The sequence below is a fragment of the Equus asinus genome, chromosome 21, assembly GCF_041296235.1.
Source record: "Equus asinus isolate D_3611 breed Donkey chromosome 21, EquAss-T2T_v2, whole genome shotgun sequence".
Classification (NCBI taxonomy): Eukaryota; Metazoa; Chordata; class Mammalia; order Perissodactyla; family Equidae; genus Equus; species Equus asinus.
Genome location: NC_091810.1, coordinates 38,482,925 through 38,508,463, shown reverse-complemented (window position 1 = coordinate 38,508,463; position 25,539 = coordinate 38,482,925). Strand labels below are relative to the sequence as shown.

The following is a 25,539-nucleotide window of genomic DNA, read 5'->3' as shown; positions in this document are numbered from 1 at the left end:
AGTTTCTTTGTCCTGTCAAGTCTTCACAAATTTATTGTTTCTTTGCGTAAAAAGATACATAAATTGCCTGCTTTGTTCACGCTGTAAACATCATTTTTATGATCTCCCATGTGTACAGATTAAATTGGTTTCTCTCCTGTTATTTGTCTTGAGTTTTTCTTTTTCGATTAGTCCAATGAGAGGAACTCAAGACAGGTAAAGGTAAAATTCCCTCCTCCCTGATGCCTCCCATTTCCTGTTCCTGTTCGGCAGGCCCTTCTGTCACCAGCCTGTCAGATTCATCTCTCCTCGCAGATCAATAGCCCATTCACGGCTGGTCCAGGCTTAACCGAGAGCTGCTAACCCTGTGTCTAGAGTTTTGGCCTCTTCACAGTTTTTAGCCAGATTCCAGACTGTACCTAACCAGCCGCTGATTTTCCCCCTCTAGAGCCTGTCGAATTTGGGGCGCTTGAACTTTTCCTTCTACTTTCCCTCTTCCTCACTTCACTCCAGCCACACAGGCAGAATCCCTTTGCACCAGCTTTTCTCTCTGCCTGGAATATTCTCCCCAGGTAGCTACATGGCATACTTCCACCTTCAGGTTTTTAATCAAATGCTTCCTTCTCAGTGAGCCTGCCCTTAAAATTGTCATTTTGAAAACAGTAGTCAGGGAAGACCTCATTGAGAAATATGTCATTCAAATATGATTCAGTTTTTAGTAGCTTAAAGATATTTGGTCTAAAACTAGCCATGAAGAGAGCAGTGAAGAAATGTACTAAGCAGAGTGAAGAGCCAGTGCAAAGGCCCTGGGGTAGTGTGAACATGAGACAGCAGAGGCCACTGTGGCTATAGCTAAGAGCCAGAAAGTAGCAGTGGATGAGGTCGTAGAGGGTGTAGGGGCCCTTTGATATAGTCCTCATGGAAACTGGCTACTCAAGTGTGGTCAACGTTATTAAAAATGCAGAATCCCAGGCCCAACCCAAGGCCTACTGGATCAGCATTTACGTTTTAACAAGCTCCTCAGGTGAGTTGAATGCACATTGAATTGGAGCAGCATTGTCATAAATCTTTCCCCATTTGGAGTGACCTAATACCCAGTATTTTCCACCATCACTCCTCTCTACCCTCCCCAACATGAAACAGAAGGGCAGTCCTACCCCAGAGATTTTAAGCATTTAAGGAAAAGGTAACAGCTCTTCCTTATAAAACGTTTTGGAAAGCCCTTAAGCATCTAAAGAACACTGGGCTAAAATCAGAAGTGTGGGCTTTCTGTTGTTAGTTTATCTCATGCACGTCCCTGACATCGGTGGATTCCTTCTTTTCGGCTGGCACGGGTTTTCTTCCCCTAGCTGTCCGTACACCTTCCAGGACCATACTTGGTTCCATGGTGTATGTGTGCTTGTGTGTGTTTTCAGTATCATTCCATAGTTCTTGGTTACTGCAAAGCTCTCATCTGTATGATGACTGTTTATCATATTTTATACAGGCTTTCTTTTTTCCTGTATAACCGAAACATTGAAAATATTAGGTTATTAACACTGAAAAATGCAATCAATCAGATGATTATCATCTAATGTTTTAATGATCACATTTTTAATCCAATTATGCATGTTTGAATCTTTGAAATTTCCTTTAATTAAAGATTGCCTCCTGGCACTGCTATCAGAAATAAGAAATTGAGCAGAATCGAGCCAGAGATAATTGAATGTTGGAAGGAAACTGCAAGGATAACTGGGCTGCGCTGGGTTTAATGGTTGACCATGACTTTAAAGCCCTCATACGAAATTTCCTAATTGATAAGAAAAATTTAATCATCTCCAGATATACTCCGTTGGCATTCAAATAAGGTATTGCTCTTTCTAAATAAACCTCCCTAACTGATTATTCATATTGTCGTTCAAAATGCCTAAAAATGAAAGAGTTGGCTGAAATGTAGACTACTTAATACAGTGTGTATTTAATATAAAAGTCATGCATTATTCATTTCTGCAATTTGAATAACTTTGAATTTAGCATCCCTGTTCCTCATCTTTTTCTTTGATGAACAATTAATTATTAAAATATAATATTGTCTGCATACAGCACTGGGATCCTTGAAGGTGGAATTTGAGATTCATTCCTTTTCAATTCTTTTATCTAGTAGTGCACAGTACCTGCTTATTAGGGTATAATGGAATGAATGGTGGTATAAGTAGTGTTTCAAACATTTTTCTCACTAGTTAAGTGGCTGGCATAGGAATGTTTTGAATTCAAATTACTAATTAGGATAAAAGTTGGAGGCAGAAGGATGGGTTTGAAGTCAAACTGCCCTTTTATAGCAAGATTTCTTTAACAAGCACTTAAATGTGCTTATTCTGTGCCAGACATTCTCTTAAGCCCTTAACTAGTGTTAATTCGTTTAATACGCAGAACCTCCTTATGCAGGTGATACTATTCTAATCCCCTCTTACAGGTGAAGAAACAGTTACAGAGAAGCTGAATAGCTTGTCTTAGGTCAGACCTTTGAGTAGAGGAGTTAGGATGCGAATCTAGGGGGCCTGGCTCTAGCAGTTTCCTCCACTTTGTAACGTCTCCATTTATTAAGATTTGCTTAGTGGAAGTGTTTAAGTTGTCGACTGAAAAATGCTTTTTTCCTTCTTCCCAGTAGCTGTAGTCAGGCACTCCTGGCCTTGGGTCCAGCCACTGGAGCACCTCGTGGCTTATGCAGGCTTTGTGGGCAGTGCTGGAAATACAGAGCTATCATTTCCAAAACTATTTCTAACTTACAATTAAGCATGCTGAGCACCCCATTTGTCAGTGGAGCACTGCCTACGGGACTGAGCAGGAAATGGAATTTTCAGAAAGATCAGTAAACACTGATGTTCAGTTTGAACTTAGAAACTCAAAGGGGAAAGAAAACAACTCAAGAGTTAATTCTGTAACGTGTTTGCAAAAGAAATGATCAGTCGTGATGGAGACGCCTGAACGTTTACCATGCCACCCCCCCCATTCTAGCTATGGTTATCAAGGTGACTTTCTAATGCTTGTTCCCCACCCCCAACATTTGGCTTAAAATGAGGGTGGAGGCAAAATGTGGCCCAAGGGTTGAATCCATTCCACTATTTTTGTATGGCCCCTGAGCCGAGAACAGTTTTTACATTCGAACCCTGATTAAGTGAAATGTGATTCCCCCCAAAAGAATTACATTCTTATTAGTAGATATATATTTTAAAAATTGTCCTTGGTTATTATTAGCATTTCAAGCATCGTTAATAAGGTTGCAGAAATGTGTTTGTTATATAAGTACCTATATAACATCTTCAATTTTGCCTCCTGGCTTGCAAAGCCTAAAATATTTACTTTCAGCGACTTTACAGAAAACATTTGCTAATCCCTGGCTTAAAACACAAAATGAGTGGGCCAGCTCTCAGCCAAGTGCTTGCTTTGATAAATGAAAGTTGACAAGGCACTGTGCTAAGCCCCTTCCATTTATTCGCCTGCTTAATTGTCACAGCAACCCTGAGGGGTAAATATTCACAGTAAATATCCCATTTTACAGATAAGAGAAGTAGCTCAGAGAGGTTAAGACCTTTCCCTAATGTCACACAGCTGTTAAATGTCAGTTGGTTTCAAAGCCCACACTAGAGCTTAGGGAAAGAAAATTCTAACCTATACTGCTGAGGTTGATGGAGGATTTTTCAGACATGATGTACCTTTAAGGCACTAATAATCCAGTTAAAAAAAAAATAAGAGACACACATACTTAAACATTGAGGGAAGTACGTGGGCAGGCCTTGGTCGTTTTGAGGAATAATAATAACAATAATAATACAAGTAAAATGAATTAGAATAAGAATAATACCTGTCATTTATGAGATGCTTACTATGCTCCAGGCTCTCTCTGAATCCCTTTCTTATATTGACTTATTTAATCTTCACAACAGCCTGGAAAGGTTTAAAACTTGCCTAAGATCACACACGTGGAGGAATTGGGATTTGAACCCAGCGGGCTGAGAATCTGCTCTCTTTACAAACCTCTGTAGGGATGGAGAAATGAGGTGCTGCTGCGGGCGGTGGCTCGGTTTAGGGAGTCGGCACCAGGAGCTGTTTGCTGCTCCCAGGCTCAACTGTTTCAGATCCTAGGCGGTTTCTTTGAAGAAAGAATTCCATCTAAATCTTTGTATGCCCCTCAAGTTTTTGACCTCGGGTCCAGTATTTCAGCCCATTCTCCCATTTCTCCAGCTGTAAAATTAAAAATGGAACTAAATTGATGGTTTTCAAAAGTGTCTCTGGGTTCCCAGCTCAGCTTCAACCACAGTGGCTGCACTTTGAGCTGTTTGAGTTGCCGGGCTCCCGTGTAAGATTTTGTTTGAAGAAAGGCTTTTTTGGCTCCTGAAGCCACTGAACTAGCGTGGTCTAAGGCCCTTCCAGGTCTCAGAATCATAGGATCCACTGGCAGGACGGTGGTGGGATCAACAAACAGTGAGTCCTCCTTCCCTGTCCCCAGCCCCCAGGTCTGCCTTCCCCACCACCCATCTGATTGCACCTGCAAATCAGTCAAAGCCACAGCCTGCCTCTGAAGCCCTTGGGTTGGTCAAGGAGGGAGAAGCCCTTCTGCACTTGTAGCAGTGGTCATGCCTGCAGTTTCCGTCGGTCCTACCAAATTCACGAGCCCAAGTGGTGTTCCCTTTTGAAATCTAGCCACCTCAGACTGCAGGGTGGGGGAGGGGGGCGGTGGTGGCAGGTGTTTCTGCTTTATCTTTTTTATGTTCTTTAAAGCCACAGCCCCTTCCTCCAGTGGGTGCTTTAGATGGGGGCTTTGCCACCTCCAGCTTGCAGGAATGGTCTTGTCACCGCCTGTCTGCATACAGCATGCTTAAGTGCAACTCTAATACAGGATCAGACCCCTAAGAGAACACGCTGAAGACTTGCTGGGCATTCAGTCTGGAGCCCTTGATCCTAAGGCAGGTTGGTGTGCCGCGGTGTGACACCAAGTTCACCTACAATGTGAGGGAGGTATGAAGATGGTGATTTTTGGGTTCGTGATGCCAAGCCCTATGCAGCTTCTATTGCTGAGGGCCTTGCGTTGACTATTTACACAGCCCAGGAGGCGCAGAGGCAATGAGCAAAGGCCAAAATATTTCCTCCTCCCAGCCAAGCCAGACCCAGCCAAGCACGCCTGCAGAGATTTCCCCCATCATTAGGCTGCTGGTAACCAGGTTTAAATTAAAGCCCAGACTTGCCAGTAGGCAGAGGGGCAGTTCCCTTATTTCTGGCCTTTTGTCCAACAGAAACTGCTATTGTCATTTTGATTATAGAACCCTATGATTTGAAGACTTTTGCATTTATTAGTTAATATTTAATTTTTCCTTTTTAAAAATGAAGTGAAAACCTATATGAGAAATCAGCCAAGGTTTCTGAGCCTCATGAATAACTGCCGCTACTTCACAGTTTACTAGTGACCTTGGGCTTCATCATTTAACCTCTCTGGGCCTTGATTCCCGTATCTGTAAAACTGGAGTATTAAAAGTACATACTCCAGGGGCCGGCCCGGTGGCACAGTAGTTAAGTTCGCACGTTCCACCCCAGTGGCCCGGGGTTTGCCAGTTCGGATCTTGGGTGCAGACATGGCACCACTTGGCAAGCCATGCTGTGGCAGGCATCCCACATATAAAGCAGAGGAAGATGGGCACGGATGTTAGCTCAAGGCCAGTCTTCCTCAGCAAAAAGAAGAGGATTGGCGGCAGATGTTAGCTCAGGGCTAATCTTCCTCAAAAAAACCCAAAAACAAACAAACACGTAAGCAAAAAGTACATACTCTAGAGGGTTGTAAAGTGCAAGAGTAGAGTGATGGTTTGAGAATGATGAAAGCCTAGATTCTGAACTCAACTACCTGGTCGTGTGTTTCAGCCCGATAAATTGGGGCTATTAATAGGACTACTTCATGGGGCTATTTTAAGTATTAAGTAAATTAATCTTTATAAAGCTCTTAGAACAGGGCCTGGCACATACAGTATGTGCTGTTTAAATGTTTGCAACATGTAAATACTCAGAATAGTGCCTGGCATATAGTAAAAGCTAAATAAATGTTCAGTTTGGTCAACTAATCTCTACCAAATGGAAATTGCCATTTTAATTATTCTAATATAGTTGATTTCTCTTGGGGTTTTTCCATTATCCCCCAGTTACATAGACCTCTTGAGTCTAAAGATACACATTTGCCCAAATACTTGCACTGGTTGTTCTGCATGAAAGAAGAGGACGAAGGAGGTATGAGGCTTGGGAAGAATATTCCTGTAGGCGTAGATGTGTCCATGAAGTAACCTGGAGCCCATAGGCCCCCCAGGAATGTCCTGGGGCCCGTGGTGTAGAGCATCCAGGAGCTAAGGCAAGCCATTAGCAGGACTGTAATATCCTTGTTACATCCCTAACAGGGATGAGAAGGGAATCCCGGACTTAAATTCAGGGCTAGACCTTTGGAGACTCAGGTAGAGACTAGAACCATCTCTGATTCGTGAAAGATGCTGGATGATCTACTGAGCCTGATTGGGAGAATTAGAATACAGCCCTAATCTCTGTTGTACTATTCTTTCCTGCCTCAGGACCCTTGCACATGTGTCCCCAAGCCCTAAAATGCTCTTCTTCTCCTCTTTTGCCCTCGCCCTTCAGTTCACCCAGTTAACTTCACCTCCTTCTTCAGCTGAGTCTGAACCACACAAGCTCTGGTGTCAAGGTGTCCGGGTTCATATCCCACCTTTGCAACTTAGGAGCTGTGTGACCTCGGGCAGGCAAACCACCTCTTCCGTACCTTGTTTTCCTCATGCAGTTACTGTGAGGTATCATTGTTGGGTCTCAGCTTAAATGTCATTTCTTCTACTTAAGGAGAGACTCCTCCACTTTTATAAAAGGAAGCCTGTTTTCAGGGCCATCATTTTATAAGTTCAGGGTTTTGCCTTGGTTAGGTTTCACTTTGATTTGGATAGGCCTTGGGTGAAACCATCATGAGATGTAACCAACTTTAGAATTGCACTCTGCCATTGGCTTATAGTTGTCTTTACACACAGATTCCCAAAGTTTGTTCCACTGATTATTAGTTTATACGTAGTAGATGGAGAAGAGTTCTATGGTGAAACAAGATTGGGAAGGGGTGGCTTAAACAAAATCAAGCCCGTTTCTTTTCTGCAGGTCTTCTCAGAGACTTTCCTGTGCTAGTGTTTTGTCTGTTTCACGGGGGACGAGGGGGAGACTGCAGTGTTGTCCAATGTTGTTCATCACGGAACCCGTTTTTCATGAAATATAGTGCAGTACGCTGCCTCCCAACACACCTTGGGAAACACTGCTGTGTTTTCTGTGGCTCTCCCACTGCCAAATGCTAGTGCTTCTCAGGATGTAAACAAACATAAGGCTTGTGATATGGCACCAGTATGCCTGGGATTTGGACTGTGTGTCTGCAGGGTGGTACGACTTATCACTGTGCTTCTGTTTTCCCTCTTCTCCCAAACAGAGAAGGAGACCTTTCTGGATCCTTTCGTCCTCCGGGATCTCCTGCCTTCATCCCTGGGCAGCTATTACCGGTACACAGGTTCTTTGACCACCCCACCATGTAGCGAAATTGTGGAGTGGATAGTCTTCCGGAAGCCTGTCCCCATCTCTTACCATCAGGTAGATATCCAGCCCCCAAATGGGGCTTCTGTGTTTACTTGTTTTGTGTTGGCTTAACTATTTAACATTGCTAGCATACATCAGTAAGGATTTTTTTTTGATCGTCTGCTCCTCCTTGATTCCTTCATTCTTCCTAACAAACATGTTTTTGAACCTGAGAATTGTAAAATATAAAACATGTTTTCTCAGCCGCAAATTAACAAGCTGAGGAGGGTTGCAAGCATGAGATCAAGTATTACGTAAGTATTCAGTCTTGAGCAGATAATAACTATCCTTGATGATGATGATGTCTTGTGCCAGAAACTCTTCTTAGCTGTTTATATGTGTTAACGCATTTAATCCTCATGAACAACAGTCTTATGAGATAGGTACTATCTGTACCCCCATTTTAATAGGAGAGAGACACAGAAGTGAAGTGACTTGCCCAACCTCATACAACTGGTTACCAAGCCATAGTGTCTGATCCAAAAGATCATGCTCTGAACCACTAAACCTGCCCAAAGGTCAGAAAAGAGAGAGATTTGTACACACGAAGAAAAGAAGGAAAAAATACCAATGATTGAGCTCTTTTTGTATGCTAAGCACTTTACATTTGGTCAGCTTACCCAGTTGCAAAACAACCTTGAGAGATGGGTGTTGCATTAAGATGGTACACATCAGGACATTGTGGTATTGAGAGATTACATAACACACCCGAGGATTCATGGTTCATGAATATGGAAGCCAGAAACCAAGCTGCGTTTTCCTGATTCCAAAGCCCATGTTGCTGCCCACTACACTGGACTGCTTCTCTCTGAGTGTGGCCTGGGCAGAGTTCATAGGAAGGTGGATTTGGGCTGAGCACTTAAGTGTGGATAGGAATTGGTGAAATGGAGATGGGGTTGGCGGCATTGTCAGAGGAAGAGGAGCCACCATGGGTGTGAGGGGCCTGAAATCACTCATGAGGATTAATAGATGGAAGGGAAAATTCTTAGAGGGGATGTGTTGGTCGTCCAAAATGCAGCATGTACTGGGGTAGAAGAAGAGTAGATTTTTTTCTTCATTATTCCAGAAAATAGAGCCAGGAAGAATGGGTGGGATTTGTAGGAAAGTGGATTTGAACCATTAACCAGGACTGTCTAAAAATGGAAGTTTCTTATCAGGGCTATTCAATAGAAATGCCTCTCCAGAGCTTGACAGCTAGGGGTATTGATGTTGTAGAGGGAAGGGGGAAATTTCGGAATTATGTGATAATCAGTAATATATCCGAAGACACAGGCAAGAAGATTATGAACTATGAAGCTGGCTGGCATGGGGAATGGGCCAAAGATTTTCCTAATAAGGGCAGAGAATACAGAGTAGGGAGTGCGGGAAATAGGGTTGAATGGTGTCCTGGTCAGGTCGGTGTCAGATGTAAGAAACAGAAACCTACTTAGAGTAGCTCAAGTAGTAGGAGTATTTTAAAGAAACAATAGTTGAGGCATTCTGAGACGAAGCCGTCATGACCAGGACTGTAATCAGGAAGTGAGACACATGCTTTACTCTGTCTTTCAGGGGCCACGGGGCCTCTTAAATCTTGGAGTTTCTGCCACAGCTTTGTGATTCTGTATTTCTGCAAAATTCTGGTCTCTTCTCTCTTCTAGTTTGTTTTCTTCTGGTTGCATGGCCCGGTATGGTTATTCTTGTACCAGTTGACCTTTCAACTCAAGGGCCAGCTACCAGCTGACAATAGTCTGGGTCCTGTGTCAAGTATTTGAGAAGATAGATCTGAATGGAAGTTGGCCAACCAGTGAATTGACTGGCCATGGGTCATGTGTCCATCCTCAAATACATCAGCGGAAATGCCAGGTAGTATTCTAAGCCATCCAGTGCTGCCCCTGTGGGGCTAAAGGGAGCAGGTTGTTTAGAAGGAGCCACGCACAGGAGAGAAACTTTGTCTCACTCACAAAGTTAGGTGGTGTGGGGCCAGGCTAAAGAGACTTATTTAGCCTCACTGCTGTTGGCAGACATTTTGCTTTGAGATATTTTTTTTTCCTTTTAATTCCGCTCTGATGAAGAAAGGAGGACAAGCAATTTGGGTGCTGAACAGAATCTGCCAGCCTTAAGGAGATAATGAAATATGAAACGAGTTTTTTTCCTATTGGTGAAGCCAGCATTGTTTTATTAAAATAAAATAAAATTAGAGTCCAAATATTTATATCCTCAGGATTGGGGAAAGGGGGTTTTGAAAAGGGATCCTTTCTGTCAATTAAGATAAAAGCTTTTGTTTTCAAAGATATAATGGCTTGAGATAATGAGGTTAAGAAATACAAATTTGGCCCCTTTTTTTGTAGGATGCCCTGTGAAGGGGAGAGGCCGAGAGTGGTAATTGTTTAGTAGGAGAGAAATAAGGACCATCAACACCTACTGGGTTTTATTGCAGTTTCAGATTTAGTCCATCCAAATAAAAGGCAGAGTTTTAGGCTAGGATGTCTTATCAAGTGTTTGCCAATTAGAAGCATTTTGACATATGGTAACTGAGCCTCTTAGAAAGTGCTTCTGTTAACATGTATTTACTCTTCCACTTGCTGCTACCCATACACTCAGAGAGAAGAAATCAGGGAAGAGTTTTTCTCTGAGACTTCCAATATATGACTTCTCTGTAGGTATTATGATTTCAAGGAAATAGTGAAGAAATAAATTAATCATGTTGGCTTCCCAGTTTCTTTACTATAAATCAGCTTTAGATAATACTTTGCTTTTATCAGACATGGCTTCGTGTATCTCTGTCCCTCTCCCAGGGGAGGAAAACAGCTCATTTTCATGTGGCCAAACTGGATCCTTGCCTGCGAGCTGTGTCGAGGTCACAGCTGTGTCAGCCCTTGGGAAAGGAAGGCAGTTGCCATCCAAGTATTATCACTTCAAACCTTCCCACTCTGACCCTGCCAACATTCTTTCTGAAGTTAGCACAGAATGTTCGTCTCAGAAAGCCAAACAGCCAATTCTGAAAAACCAAGTAGACAGAATTCCATGTCTGCTTCTATCAGAAAGAAAACATTCTCAGTCCTTCATCTTTCTCTTTCTCCAAAGGCTCTGTCTCCTGTCTCTTCTCTCTTACCCAGGCCAGGTGCCTGGAAGCAGTAAAAATGAGAGCATGTTCACCAGAAAATATAGTGGTTAGCAAAAGCTGGTGACTTATGTGATGTGGATTTCTTTGAAGCCTTCCAGAGTAAATATGAGAAACTACTTATTTTTTCTCTTTTGTTCTCTTTGGTGAGTCTACTTGGACATTCCAACCAGCCCGTGAACTCTGACTCTGGCTTGTGTGATAATCTGCCTCTAAATACGGTGTTCCTAATGGAATCACACGTTGCGTTGGTTGGCCAGCAGTCGGCATGGCTTATATGGCTCCACAAAATAATCTGTTGTAAACATCAGGCAGAAATCATGCCGTGACTTTGTCACCCAAACAAAATGACGGCACTCTTAGTGCTGGTGTTAGGAGGTTAAAGGAGCAGGACTAACACATTAAGATGGGTGCCTGCGTTGTGTTCATGATCAGTCAAACAACATGATCATTTTGAGTCTAGTACACTAGGGTGTGTTTTATTCCAGAACAATGGCACTCAAATGATGGTGCTTTGGCCATTGGAGACTATCCCAACCTTCCCTTTCCAGGACTATTTGCCTCCTGTAGTTTAAAATATGACACTGCCCATAATTTTCCCTAGCATGAATTTTATTTAAGTGCTTCTTGGGGTTCTATCAAAAAGGCAATAAATAAGTCTGAACATGTCTAGTTTGTTTGCTTTTGGATGTTTGATTTTTTTTTTTTTCTAACAGTGAGCTGGAGTGGATAGGAAAGGATTATTTGCATGACTTTTTTTTTAACCAATGTTATCTCTGTCGTAAAGAATGGAGCAGCTCTTTTGAATTAAGGCTATGTTCCATTTGGAGCCAAACTGCCTGGGTTCCATTCCTGGCTCCATTCTTCAGCCAAATTACTCAACTACTCTGCTACTCAGTACCTTGGTTTTCATCTTTAAAATAGACATGATAATAATACCCACCTCATGGAGCCATTACAAAGATTAAATGATGGAATGTGTGTAGAATGCCTAGACCAGTGCCTGGCACTGCAGGAAGTGCTCAGGAGATATTAGGTGAGTTTTTTGTTGCTATTATTAAATGATCACCAAGCCTCTAGGGCAGCACCCTCCAGTAGAAATAAAACACAAGCCACATACATCATTTTAAATTTTCTAGGAGCCACATTTAAAATTGTAAAGAGAAACAAGTGAAATTAATTTTAATAAAATATTTTATTTGACCCATTATACCCACAATATTATCATTTCTGTGTGTACGACTAGCCACATTTCTAGTGGAATAGCCACATATGGCTACTGGCTATTGCTGCTCTCTTGTTTATGTCCTTGCCACAAGAATTAATGAATCACATAATTCAGAAAGTTTCCATTTCAACACTACATAATGTGCAGTGCATGTGAATAAAGAAGTTTTTTAAATGGTGGGGTGAAGGTGTCGTTATTACCACAACTGATAGCTTTCTTTGTTAATTATAGTTAAATCCTTTTGATTCTGTAGAAGGCCTTTCTATAATCGCCTTCATGCATAACTGTCTGTAGCAACAGAGGGACATGGCCCCGTAGTTGCTAGCTATTCTCGGGTTCTATTTTTGCAGCCATAGTTCCATAAGTAAAATTTCTGATGCTCCAGGCTAGTGGGAATTTAATATTCCATCATTATTTTCTTTTTAGTAATGAGGCAACAACACAGGGCCTGCCCTGTCACCCTTGCATGTATGGTAAAGCTGAAGAGTTTCTGTGACCTTCGGCGTGACATTTCAGTTCCTAATGCTTACCCTGGAGTTTATTATTTTGCTTATAATGGACTCTGGCTTTGTTTAATTGCCGTTATATACCCATCCTATAAAATATTGTGCACATCAGCCTTTTAATGGTTCATAATTATGTTACTTTTGACTTTCTCTCATTTCCCCCTTTCAGCCATGACAGTCCCCCCCACGTCTTGTGGACGACAGTTCTTGCCGCACATGAACGGCGTGAATAGATTTCAACTTTCCTTTGATTCAAACTGACAGATTAAAAACTAATTAGTCTCTGTAATATTTTTATAATAAAAACCAAGTTGAAATGATTTATATATACTTCCAGCCAACACATTTGCAATTCAAGGTTAAAATTGTTCTTGAAACAGCACCAGTTAAAATGCAATTACAACTCCCCAAGCAGGGATAAAAGAAAGAAAGGTTTTACATGTTCACTTCAAAAGTTAAAAAGTCAATTTAATATTATGGAAATAAAAGCTTTCATTTATTTTTACTAAATGATAAAGACTTCATTAGTTATATTAAAGTAAAGATAAATCCAAGTTGTTTATTACCTGCCTCTGGAAAAGACTAAGTTGAATAAAAGGGCAGGCTTTGTGAGGCGGAAGCATTTTCTCCTTGCACCTGCCACCTTGTTAACGGTTCCCGATTCTTTCTGTGTTTCTTTGCAGAGTGCTGATAGTTTTATGTTGCCAATGGTGGGTGTCCTGCATGGAAGGGCCTTTTGGGTTCAGCTAAAAGGAATTTTAGGGACTTTTACCATTGTCACATTCAATTTTTCCACTGCAGTGTTACTCTTTCGGTGAATAATGCTGAAGCCCTGTTTATGTGTGTGGCATGAGGTGGCTGAGAGCATGAAAAACAGAATCACACAGACCTAGCTTTCTAATCCTCACTTCACCCCTTGGTTCCTGTGTGATCTTGAGCAAGTTACTTAATGTCTATATGGCCAGTTTCCTCCTCATTAATAATAATAATAATAATAATATGATAATCCCATCTTTGTTTTGGGATTTTTGTGAATATTAAGTGAGAGAAAGCACATGACACTCTCAGCACAATGCCTTGCGTGTAATAAACACTCAGTAAATATTAGCTGCTAGTGTTAAGGATATAATAATAGTGTTATTAATCATGTTACTTTAAAGTCATTATTTTAGACTAAAAATGTTGGAAACCAAAGTAATGTTTGTAAAGTGCATAACAAAGTACCTGTCACATAATGGGTTTGATAAATATACGTTATAAGGAGGGAGAAGCTGATAGAGCATCTTACACTGGTTAGAAGATTACAGCACAATCATAGTTACCACATTCCTCATAAAATAATAATAATAGTAGTAATAGAGGTGATAATAATACTTATTGAGCGCCTACTGTGTACCAGGAATTATTCCAAATGCTTTATCTCATTTCGTAGTAGTTCATTTAATAGGAACAAAAACCACACGAGGTAGGTAACACTGTTATCTCCCTTGTACAAGTAAGGAAACTGAAGCGTAGAAACATTGCTTTGACCAAGGTCACACATTGATCAAGTAGGGTTTAAAAACAAGATTTTGAACCCAGGTAGTGAGAGTAAGAGCTTTGAGGTTGGAGAACAAGGCACAGGCCAGTTCATTAGGGCCCCACACTGAGAATGGGAGGCTGCTGAAAGCTACTGAACAGAGGTGTGACATGATTTCATGTACATTTTAAAGGGATCACTGTGTGGCAGATCTAGAAGAGTCCGACAGTAAGCACCAAACATGTGGACTGGTCAGGGGCCCAGAGAGATACAACTTTACACTTAAGCTTTGTAAAGTTTGTCCTATGGGTCCAGCATTATGCAGAGCTGCCGTGTTGCACAACTCTAGGAGGCAACTTCTCATTGTAGTCACTGTAAATGGCAGCTGTTGGAACCAAACAAAGTGGAGATCCGCCTAGGGGTCAGCTTCACGTTTAGTGATTTTGGTTACAAGGCAAAGGTAAAGATCAAGGGACAACCTGAAGCAGCTGTGCAGTGATGGATCAGATTTCTAGCCCAGATGCTCGCTGCTCACCTGGCAAAGTGAAATACATAGACTCCCTTTGCCAATCCAGGGATTGTGGAAGTTTCCGTTGAGTGGTCAAGCATACCAGTTGCCAACGAGAGAGGTGACTGGCAATTTTCATTCATAGAGGAAGGACAGGGTTTTAGCGACCGCTGCCAACCTACTGAAGGATATTTGATGAGTCTGCTAAAAGCTTGTCCTCCTTTTCCTCTTTTGTGTGGCTATCAAGCAAAGCTATGATCCAGTTGACAATATAATATCATTCAGGTCATCAGTTCACTCTCAGAACCATCACATCCTTCCTTGGAAATCTTTGGGCAAGTTGAGTTAATGACAAGGAAGTGGCCCAGCTTTTAAGCCGAAGCATGTCATTAAGCTGTAAGAGCAATTTAAGCAAAAGCATTTTTGTGTTAAATTCAGAACCTGCCTCTTTTTACGGTTATATGACTAATTCTTTCCTGAGGCATCAGAGATAAACTTTTTAGGAGACCTAAACGCTAGCTGTGAAAGAATCAGGTATTCTAGAGAATAAACAAACCTTATAGTCGTATCGCTGAGACAGTCTCTTAGGCCATCCTTTTCTGGCATCTCAGAGATTAAACTATTTCAGGACAGGCCTGTCTCTTCCAGAAAATTTCCAGTCTAACTTGCTATGTATGGCAGCGCAGTCCATTATTTTAAAAAATCACCCTGCAAGTTAAGGAATTCCTCCCTCTAGTCAACTCACGTCTCTCAGGCTTCAATTTAAGCCAATTTCCTCTTATTTGACCTTCTCTAGATGTGGAGAAGAGCTGGTCAGCATCTTCCACATATAGGGACTTTTAATCAAATTACTCCTTACTTGCCTTTTCTTCAGGCTAAACAATTCCACTTCCGTTAACCTTTCCACACAGGAATTATTCTCCATCACTTTAATCATTTTGGTTGGTGTTTCCTCAGACCGTCTCCAGAGGGTCTTTGTTAATTCCAATCATGTAATTTTAAGAAGTTATTTTCTCTAAGAAAATCTGAAACCTTTCATTTTTGGATGATTTCAGTTCTGATTTTGGTACTCCTATCAAGTGAGTAGACATTGCTAGGTTGTGGTGATTTTTTCTTCAATACTTCCAATTATCTTCAACCAAGTGGGTCACATCTGACCAGCAGTCCCATTTTCTTTCTTTCTTTTTTTTTTTTTGCTTTTATTTCCTTTCTCCCTTCCCTGTAAATAAAGAAGGAACATCAGAGGGAAGAATGGGAAAAAGGCAAATTCTAAATAGAGACCATATGAGTTGTTAGGAGAAAGGAAGTTACATGACTAGTAGGGAATTGGAATAACCCAGGAATCATGGGCTGCTTTTTCTTTTAGGCTGTTTGAGAGACCATCCTGGTTCTATTACTTTTATGAAAAAGCAGGAAAGTTTTCATAGTTTATTATCACTTTAAGTTTGCAGAAGACTTGGAGGGGAGGTGGAATGATAAGTGAATCCGTATACTTAAATGATTTTTCTTAGCTAAAATCACCATGTCAATTCATTGCTTTCTCATGCAAAGAGATCGAGTTTCCTACTGGAAGCAGGTGATTTTTTGCATCATTCTCTGAGGCTGTGTGAGAAGCACTGGGGTTAGTTTCAGACTTCAAGATGACCATCCAGAAATCCAGGTAACAGTTCTCTAATGTATTTTATACATTGCTGTTAGCCGGCTTCTGGTCCCCCAAAGCCTAAGGCAGCCGCTCAATGCCTGCTTGGGAAGCATCTTTCTAACACCATTCACCTTGTTACTCTTTCCTGCAGAAAGCATTCTGGTTTGGCATTCCGGTAGCCGATGGGCCAGAAAGAGTTTATTCAATTTTTCCCTTCTTCATTCTATTTTCTTCCCCCACCTCAAGGAGTTAGTATTTTTGGTGGCTGGGCATTTAGATTATGGTCAATTTCTTTGGTGACAGGAGTAAGTTTGTGGTCCCCTGAGAACAGATCTCTACCATCCAGTCCCTGCTTCATTCCTCTTGTATAGTAGAATGACTTTTTTTAATGAGCAGAAGGTTGAGGGCCACAAAAAAAATCCTTTGTGATAATAGAAATATGCTCCTGGAATTTTTTTCTATTCTTTTCCATAAGAGTTTGATCAGCTGTCATGTGGAAAATGTTTTTTCATAATAATGATAGCCACTAATCTTGAGGGCTTATAGGGGTAAGTGATTTACATAGATTTTAATCTTTCAACAACCTTCAAAGATAGGTACTAGTGTTATATCTGTCGTACAGATGAGGAACCTTGAGTTACAGAAAGCTTGAATAGTGTGACCATGATTATCCATCTGGTGTATGTTGAACTTGGGCAGTTTAACTTGCGAGTCGTGCAGTTAGCAACTTCGTGACTTCGCAGCTTTGGATGGCGAGTATTTAAGAAGATGCTTAGTAAGCACTGAATCACTAATGTTTAGTGAGCTCTTATGTGCCAGGAACTGTTTTAAGCATTGTACGTGGATTATCTTACTTAATGCTGACGCCAACCCTATCAGGTAGATGCTGCTACAGTTATCACCATTTTGTTGAGGAAGAATTGAGGCTCAGAAAAGTTAAGCAACTTTCTCAGGGTCACAGAGTGGATAAACCATAGAGCTACAATTCCCACCTAAGCAGTCTGACTCCAGAACCTACCAGTTTCACCGAAGTCTGTGTTCCTTCCGATAATACGAAAGATCTTGGGGGGGGGGGGGGCGGAACACGGGACACTGCAGAAAGACTGCGACTCTTGTCTGAGACACAAACTAAAAGAGTTCTGTACATCTTCAAATGAAGTGTTTCCTGGTTATTGGGACAGAAACCACAGCCAGATAAGTCTGTTGGCAGTGATTCCAGCAGGCAGCCTGTGTCCTGCTGGGCTTGTCAGACTTGGCATCAGGCACTTCCTACCATTTTGTGTTCTTGTCACCCTCACCCACTTTGGATCACATAGCTTTTCTAATCGATGTTCTTTTTTTCTCCCTCCTCTGGTTCTCTGTTCAGCTTGAGGCTTTTTATTCCATCTTCACTACGGAGCAGCAAGACCACGTCAAGTCGGTGGAGTATCTGAGAAATAACTTTCGACCACAGCAGGCTCTGTATGACAGGGTGGTGTCCAAGTCTGCCGTCCATGACGCCTGGAACCACGATATGACAGACTTCTTAGAAAACCCACTGGGGACAGAAGCCTCTAAAGGTATATTTGGATTAAGTTAAGTACCCTTGCCTGGAGGAAGATTCCTTATCATAAATTCCTTTAAATTAAAAGGAGTTCAAAGCCAGCCAAGAATTGGAGCTTGGTGTTAAGAGCATATGTTTCTCTGCTAAAAGAGACTTGTCTGGGTGACAAATAGAAGCGGTTGTGGGAATAACTCCGTTAAATAGATATGTTCAGAATTGCCCTTTTGGCTAGTAATATATCAGTCATTCTCTCTGTATCTTCGCCTGGTAACGTCAACGCTAGTTAATGTCTAAAGAAAGCTTTTGGGTGCCTTACTTGTTAACTGTTTTCCTGATGAGATCAGGAGTTTGGACCTGCCCCCAACTGCCTTCTTACTACCCTCCTCACCAGGCAGGAACTCCATCTCCAGCTCTCCACTCCAACTAGACATCATGTGGCCTTTTTAAACTATTATTTAACAGTTTAATTCTCATATCTGATAAACAGAGGTTTATAAATTTCAGGCATCTTGATCTTTTCTATTTCTGCTTTCTCATGTGAAATGAACATGAATGACTCTCCCAGGAAACTAGAAAGTCTGATTCGACCCTCGCAGCCCTCCCTTCAAGCCCTGTGATCTGTCATAATTGTGGTTTAGAACTCCTCAGGAAACACTGAGAGGAATAAGGCTGATCAAAGTGCTAGTACTTAGAAGGGAGGAAGTAATGAGAAGGAATTTTCTCTGGGTGTGAAGAGATGGATCTTTCTCAAGCCCATGGTCTCCTTCTTTGAAATTGTGACCTTGAGTAATATGGGAAGAGCTTGTGTCCTTTATCAACACTGGATGTAGACTGTGGTATTGTTGGTGTGGTAAGTCATATGGGGAGGTTTTGTTTCAAGAGATTCCCCACCCCAATAAAGGGACCAGTTTACTGGCATATGTCCTTTGTAGGAACTAGGGGAGTGAGATTCTGTTCTACAAATAACTGCGTTGACGTGCACTTTGATGATAAGAATGGGCCCATTTTCCAGGCTCATATATCTGAAAAGAAGCAAAAAGAAGAGGAAAGGGAGTTTAAGAATGTGATCATTTCCTTCCTATCTTTATGGTTTTGTTTGAGGATGGTGAGGAAAAGCTAGTCTGGCCAGATTCCGGCAGCCAAGAAACGCTTGAGATTCGAGTAATTTGGGGCAGACACTTTGTCAAGGGCATCATTTAGATGTCAGCTAGAACAATGGGAAGGTTAAGAAGCACACAGACCTGTAAAATATCTTAGGTTGGGCTGGCGTAGAAAACCTCACTTGGGCTAATTTTGTTGTTTAAACCAAGCTAAAAATAGAGAAACAAGCGAACTCGAATGCTTTCTCCCAAGAGAACTTGCTTGGGAAAGAATGGGTCTCTTAGGATTGGCTGTTTTGTGAGAGGTGAATGTAGAGGACATGTGGGGGATGAGGAATTTATACCACAAGTGAGCACACGATCTTGGAGCTCAGAATTGCTGAGGTTATGGCAGTTTCAGAGTTCTTTCCTGAAAAACGGGCTGAGCTGACAATATTTCAGCTGTGCAGAGAGAATGCATGGCCCTCATCACCTAAGAAAGTTAGAGAAGATCATAGTTTCTGTCACATTAAATTGTCAAAGTGGGCAAGATCTTCCACGGAGTGGCCTTTCTCTGAGTTTGAGCAGAGCCGTGAACCCCATCCTTAAATATAGGTAACCAGTTCTTCATTCTACAAGGTTTTGTTGCAATTATCTTAGTGTCCATTGCTGACTCCTAAGGTGTGTGAATATTAAAATGTTTTGTGATCTTTCTAGAGTCAGATAGAGTTGTAGGTGCAGTCTTATTTCTTTTTGAAACACATTATTGGAATGTAACATATGGAAAAGTGCACATATAATATGTGTACGACTTTATGAATTTTCACAACCTGAATACACTTGAGTAACAAACCCGCAGATCAAGAAACTAACATCACTGGCTTCCCAGGATCACCGCCGTCCCCCCTTCCTAGTCACTGTCCGTTGCCAAGATGGAGCCACTACCATGAATTAGCTTTGCCTGTTGGTCAGTTTCATATAAATAGAATCATCTAGTATGTCCTCTTTTATGTCTTACTTCTTTTGCTCCACACTGGTTTTGGGGATCATCTATGCTGTTGCATGTAGTAGTTGTTTGTTCTTTCTTATTGTTGAATTTCATCATGTGACTGTACCTGAATTTCTTCATCTGTTTCAATATACATGAATATATATATTAGTTCCATGTTTTTGGTGATTATGAAAATTCTTGAACATACCTTTTAATGAGCATGTGGACACATCTCTATTGGGTGTGCACCCAGGAGTAAAAGGACTGCGGCCGAGAGTACACATATCGGTTCGGATTTGGTTTATATACTGCTCAGTAGTTTCCTAAAGTGATTGCATGTACCTCTTTACACTGCTGCCAGCAGCGTGTAAGAGTTTTCTGTTTTTTTGCAGCCTTTTTTTAAGGCATAATTTACATACTATAAAATTCAGCTGTTGTAATGTACAATTCAATAACTTTTAATAAATTTATCATGTGCAACCATCACCACAATCCAGTTTTATAACATTTTCATCACCCCAGAACGTTCCTTCATGCCCATTTGCAGTCAGTTCTTTCTTTGGTCCTCATCTCCAGGCAACCTCTGATCTGTTTTCTCTTTTACTTGGTGTTCAGGATTTTGAGATGTGTCCATGTTATAGCATGTATTAAGCAGCATTGTTTTTTATTGCTGAATTGTGTCTCCATTCGCTTTTTTTTAACAACAACTTTATTGAGATTTAGTTCACATACCATAAAGTTTATTCTTTTAAAGTATACACTTCAGTGGTTTTTTAGTGTATTCACAGAGTTGTGCAATCATCCCTGCTATCTACTTCCAGAACATTTCTATCACCCCCAGAAAGAAACTCCATACCCATTAGCAGTCTGTCACTCCTTGTTCTCCTTGCCTTTCTTCCTCCTGTCCCCCTGCCGCCCCAGCCAGAGACAGTCTCTAATGTACTCTCTGTCTCTATGGATATGCCTATTCTGGATAGTTCATACAAATGGAATCTTACAATATATAGCTTTTTGTCTCTGGCTTCTTTCACTTAGCATCATATTTTCAGGGTTCATCCATATTCAAGCATGTATCAGAATTTCATTCCATTTTGTGGCCAAATAGTATATCATTGTATGGATATACCACATTTTGGTTATCCAGTTATCAACTGATAGACATTTCAGTTTTTTCCACTTTTTGACTGTTATGAATAACGCTCCTGTGAACTTTCACGTTCAAGTTTTTGTGTGGACATATGCTTTCAGTTCTCTTGGATGTCAACCTAGGAGTAGAATTGCTGAGTCGTATGGTAACTCTACATTTACAGTTTTGAAGAACTGCCAAACTGTTTTCGAAAGCAGCTGCGCCAGTTTACCTTCCCGTCTGCAGTATATGAGGATTCTGCTTTCTCCACATCCTCACCAACACTTGTTATACATCTTTTTTGTTTTAGCCATCCTAGTGGATGTGAAGTAGTATCTCTTTGTAGTTTTGATTTGCATTTCCCTAATGACTAATGATGTCCCTATTTGTTTTTAAATGCGCATTTCGTGGAACCATGGTCCACATGACGAAATGTTCCTCCCTTTCTTCCCCAAGAAAACTCAGGTAATTCCAGAGCACCATAAGCTAAAAACCAACGACAGATACTAGCAATCATCAGGCAGCCTGGATGGCTTAGATTATTGATCTTAGAGATCTAAGCAGTAAAGGGCCAATACAAAGGAAGAGCCCCTTTCTCTTCAGTCTTCCGCAAAAAGGATTTCAAAAAGAGAAGGTGGTGCTCTGTAATCTTGCAGTAATTCAAAAAGAACAAATCCTGTCTGGTTGGCATTTTCTACCTGATCATTATTGGAAGCTTTCAGTACCTAGGAGAGCTGTGATGTTGAGCATGGAACCATGCATTTATTGGGCTACTGTCACAGAAGAAAGAAATAACTAATTACGTAGGACAGGAGTCAGTAAACTTCTTAGTTTAAGGACTAGGTAGTGGGCCATATGGTCTCTGTTGCTACTCAGTGCAACTGCTGTAGCTGAAGACGGCCATAGACCATGTATAAATGAATGGGTATAGAAAATGTCTTCCAATAAATCTTAATTTATAAAAATAGGTAGCAGGCCAGATTTGACTTGGGAACCATAGTTTACCGACCCCTGCTCTAGGGGATGGCTCAGACTAAGATAGAACCTAATCATTAGCTTGTTTTAAGGTAAATATTTTCTGTCTTAAAGATGGTAGTGGCCATGACTATGAAAGTGTCCATTGGTTGGTTCTACTTTTCCATTCCACTGCAAAGACCCAAGGACCAATTAGAGGTTTGTTAACTTGGTAACCAACCACTTACCAGTTCACTTTAACACCTGGTCATCTCTCACACCAGAAGTGCAAGCAAAGCCTTAATGGACTGAATATAAGCACCCCACTTCCCTCATTCTCCTGGCTGTGATCATTAACTCGTGGTCATTGAGCAGCACTGTGGGGGATGGCTGAATTAATGGGCCCCTACTCTGTCGCTCTGTCGGGATGATTGGATGTACTGGAATAGAGAAAACAGAATCAAGCCTTCTCGTGCCAAGCACAAGATGCATGGCCATGTGAGACACCAAAGGAAAGGGGGGAAAAGTCATCTTAATATTGTATTGTTGCTGAAGAAAGACTTATAATGGATGTCGTCCATAAAAAATATAAAGCTTTAGTTCCAGTAAATGGAAACAATATTTAGGCTTGGTGGATTGTTCAAGGGACATCCAATTCGCCACTCTGCCCTTTGTCGGTAAATAACTTGGACAGACTTTAGGATTTAATGGGTTGTCATTTCAGTTATTCCACAACACGTCCCGGGCGCATGGAAGAGCATTCGGTGATTAAGTGCTGAATACTGTCTATTGTGAAGACTTGGAACAGTGAGCGGAGAAAAACAACTTTCTTTCCAGCAAAGTGAAACATATGGTTTATTAATTTAATGAAACCTGTTCAAACCACAGTGGAATCAAAACCACTTGATCTGATAATTTGATTTGATGTCTCAATTAAAGTGACACTATAATGTAATAAAAGCAAAGGAAATGGGGAGGACACTGGGCTGCCTGCATACCCTCCAGTCTCCTAAGCCAATGCCTCGTTTTTTGGAGGATTCTCTTTGCTTCTGCTGATCGAGGGACCCCTTTTTTAGCTACATTTTCAGTGCTAAAGATTGCTTCCTGTTTTGGTTAAAAGCAGTTTTTAAGGACATATACCACTGTGAGAATGCCTAAGTAACTAGCCTATTTTAATCAGAATACATTGAGAAAGAACATCACATTTTCCACCCAAATTAGCAAACAAAGAAGTAAATCCATGATTGCTTTTAAAAAGAATTTGACATTGAAATCATGGTTTTCTGCTATTTTTGGAGAAAATATTAATGTTGTTCTATTTTCGGTTTAATCATTTGCACTCCAGATTAATAAGCTTGAGTTACTTTATCTTATTAAAAGAAGCTCTGATATAAGCACTTAATTCCTTTGTAGGCAGTTGGCCTCCCAGAATCTCTTCCCAAAAGTTATCTTGTTACTTCCGGAAACTTTCAGCACAGAAAAGTACTAAGAAAAACACATTTTTAACATAGCCCCTGTGGAGTGTTTTTAACCCCCTTCTTTTGAAAATAACTATCATTGACCATTACTACTTTCTAACCTTGAGGGTGATTAAAAAACAAGGCAAAAAGTAGACTGTTTCTGAGACTCTCCAACATCCTGAGTTTTCATAATATTGAAGGTCGTGCCGTATTATAGCGGACATTTTTACATGCTCAGACCTCCCATGATTACTGGAATTTTATGTAAATATTTAAAGAGTTAGTGTAAGTTGCCTTTGATTAGTTGGTATAAAGTTGATACTTCGTAGACATTTCATGTAGCATTAACTACTTCTCCTTCATGTCTCGTAGCCAGTGAATTTCTTTTCTTGTGTCAGACATCGTCATCCGCCGTTACTGACTCTAGAAGCTGTGCCTGAAGCATCTATGGTTAAAAAGGCCATTTAAGGGTTTTTGTGTACCAGATGCTATGCTAGCCTTTTTCATTCATACATGATTTATTTAATCCTCAAAACAACCTCTGCCAGAATTCACTTTTCATTTATCAAATATTTGTTGAGCATCTACTATGAACAAGTTGTAGGCATTAGAAATAAAGATGAACAAGAGAGAAGAATCCCTCATCGTGGAGCTTACGTTTTAGTGTGGAGAAAGAATTAAAGTCAACCAGTGATAAGCTTCAGTGTTGCTCTGAAGAAGATCAAATCAGGGAGTGTGCTGAGTGGTCCAGTGTGGTGAGGCAGTGGGGAAGAGATCTTCCCTGGGTAGGGCAGGTGGTGATAAGGAGCCAGCCCTGCAAATTCTTAGAGGGAAAGGTCATTTGCAAAGGCCTTGAGGCCTAGGAACCAGCGTGAAGAGGTAGGCGAGGGTCAGGTCTGGAACAGACTTTTCTGGGTAAGGAATGAAGATTGTATTCTTACAACATGGATGAGCTGAACATGGTTTTGAACCCATCACTCTGACTGTTGTGTGAAGAATGTTTGCAGAGGACCTGGGTGGAATCTCAAGACCAGAACAAGGCTGATAGAAATATCCCTCATCCAAGCAGATGACAGTGGTCGGATGAGAGTGATTCTGCTGGAGGTAGACATCGTCCATTAGGGATGGATTTTGGAATAGAGCCTCTGGGATTTACTAACAGTTCAGATGGAGGATGGGTCGAGGTGAGCAAAGAGAGAAATGCAGTATTATTGTTTCTCTTTGATTCTTGAAGGGTCTGAGACTCAGAGCAAAATGATGACCCAGACCCACTCAGCCAGGAAGTGGTTGAGCTGAGACATCAACCAAGATCCTCTTATGTCCAAACACAGTGTTCTTTCCGTTTTCCAAGGCACTGCCAACTTCCAAATGAATCCATGAGTGGTGGCCTCTTTGTTTTAGATGTCTTCAGGTGGCTTGAACAACACAGTTTATTACTTCTTCCCTAAAAGAAGGAGCTTTAAAACTAAATGTTGCTTGTCGGGATCGGGTGCTCTTCCCAAACATTGGGTTTATCTTCCTAAAAGTCAGGTTTATCTTCCTAAAAGGAATCACTGGGCTCAGTCTTTATTTGCTTGGCCTGCTTTTGGTGGGTTTTCTTGGGTGCTAGGGCACAGGCTACTGAGGCCTTCGTCACAGGGTCAGTGCATGGGAGGGCCAGTGCACCCACTGGATCTGGACAGTGGGGCTTCTAGGCTGAGGATCTTGTGCATCCTTGAATCAACAGAGCCTAACTCAGTACCTAGGACATAGTAGGTTTACAGTCATTGCTTATTGAATGAATGAATGAATGATGAGACAATATAAGACAGTGGGTAAGAATATAGATTTTGGAGTCAAGCAAACCTGGACTCAAATTCTAGGGCAACCATTTACTTCTCTGTGACCTTGCTCAAATTAATATCTAAGTTTTGGTTTCCGTTTCTGTAAAAGAGAGATAATAGTCACACCCCCCTCCTTGGCTTGTGGCCTTTTAAATGAGACATTGTAGGGAACAAATAGTACAGAGCCTGGGACATGGGAACTACTCTGTACGTATTGTACTTTCTTGTCTGTGGGTCAGCAGTGGCCTCTTTCTATGCTCAGGACAACTTGTGACATGCAGCGTGAGATGGAGAACACATTTCAGAATAAGGGGACTGTGCTCTCTTCCTGGTAGAAGTGAGAAGCCAGGCTGTTTGAACTTGTTTAAACCTTTGCAGTGAAATCCACAATCCTTAACCTGGTCCACACGTGCCGTTCCCCTCCCCAGCCCCATCTTGCATTTCACTTACCTTGG

The 25,539-nt window shown here is 41.3% G+C and overlaps 1 protein-coding gene across 4 annotated transcripts in view; it reads left to right on the top strand.

Moving 5' to 3' along the window:
* Positions 1–25,539, top strand: part of PTPRG (protein tyrosine phosphatase receptor type G) — a 680,787-nt gene that overhangs the window by 534,177 nt on the left and 121,071 nt on the right. For all 4 annotated transcript variants that reach the window (XM_014868697.3, XM_070493516.1, XM_014868696.3 and 1 more), the window contains exons 7-8: positions 7,463–7,620; positions 17,475–17,667. In XM_014868697.3, coding sequence (XP_014724183.2) covers positions 7,463–7,620; positions 17,475–17,667 — 351 coding nt within the window. The remainder of the gene's footprint in view (positions 1–7,462; positions 7,621–17,474; positions 17,668–25,539) is intronic.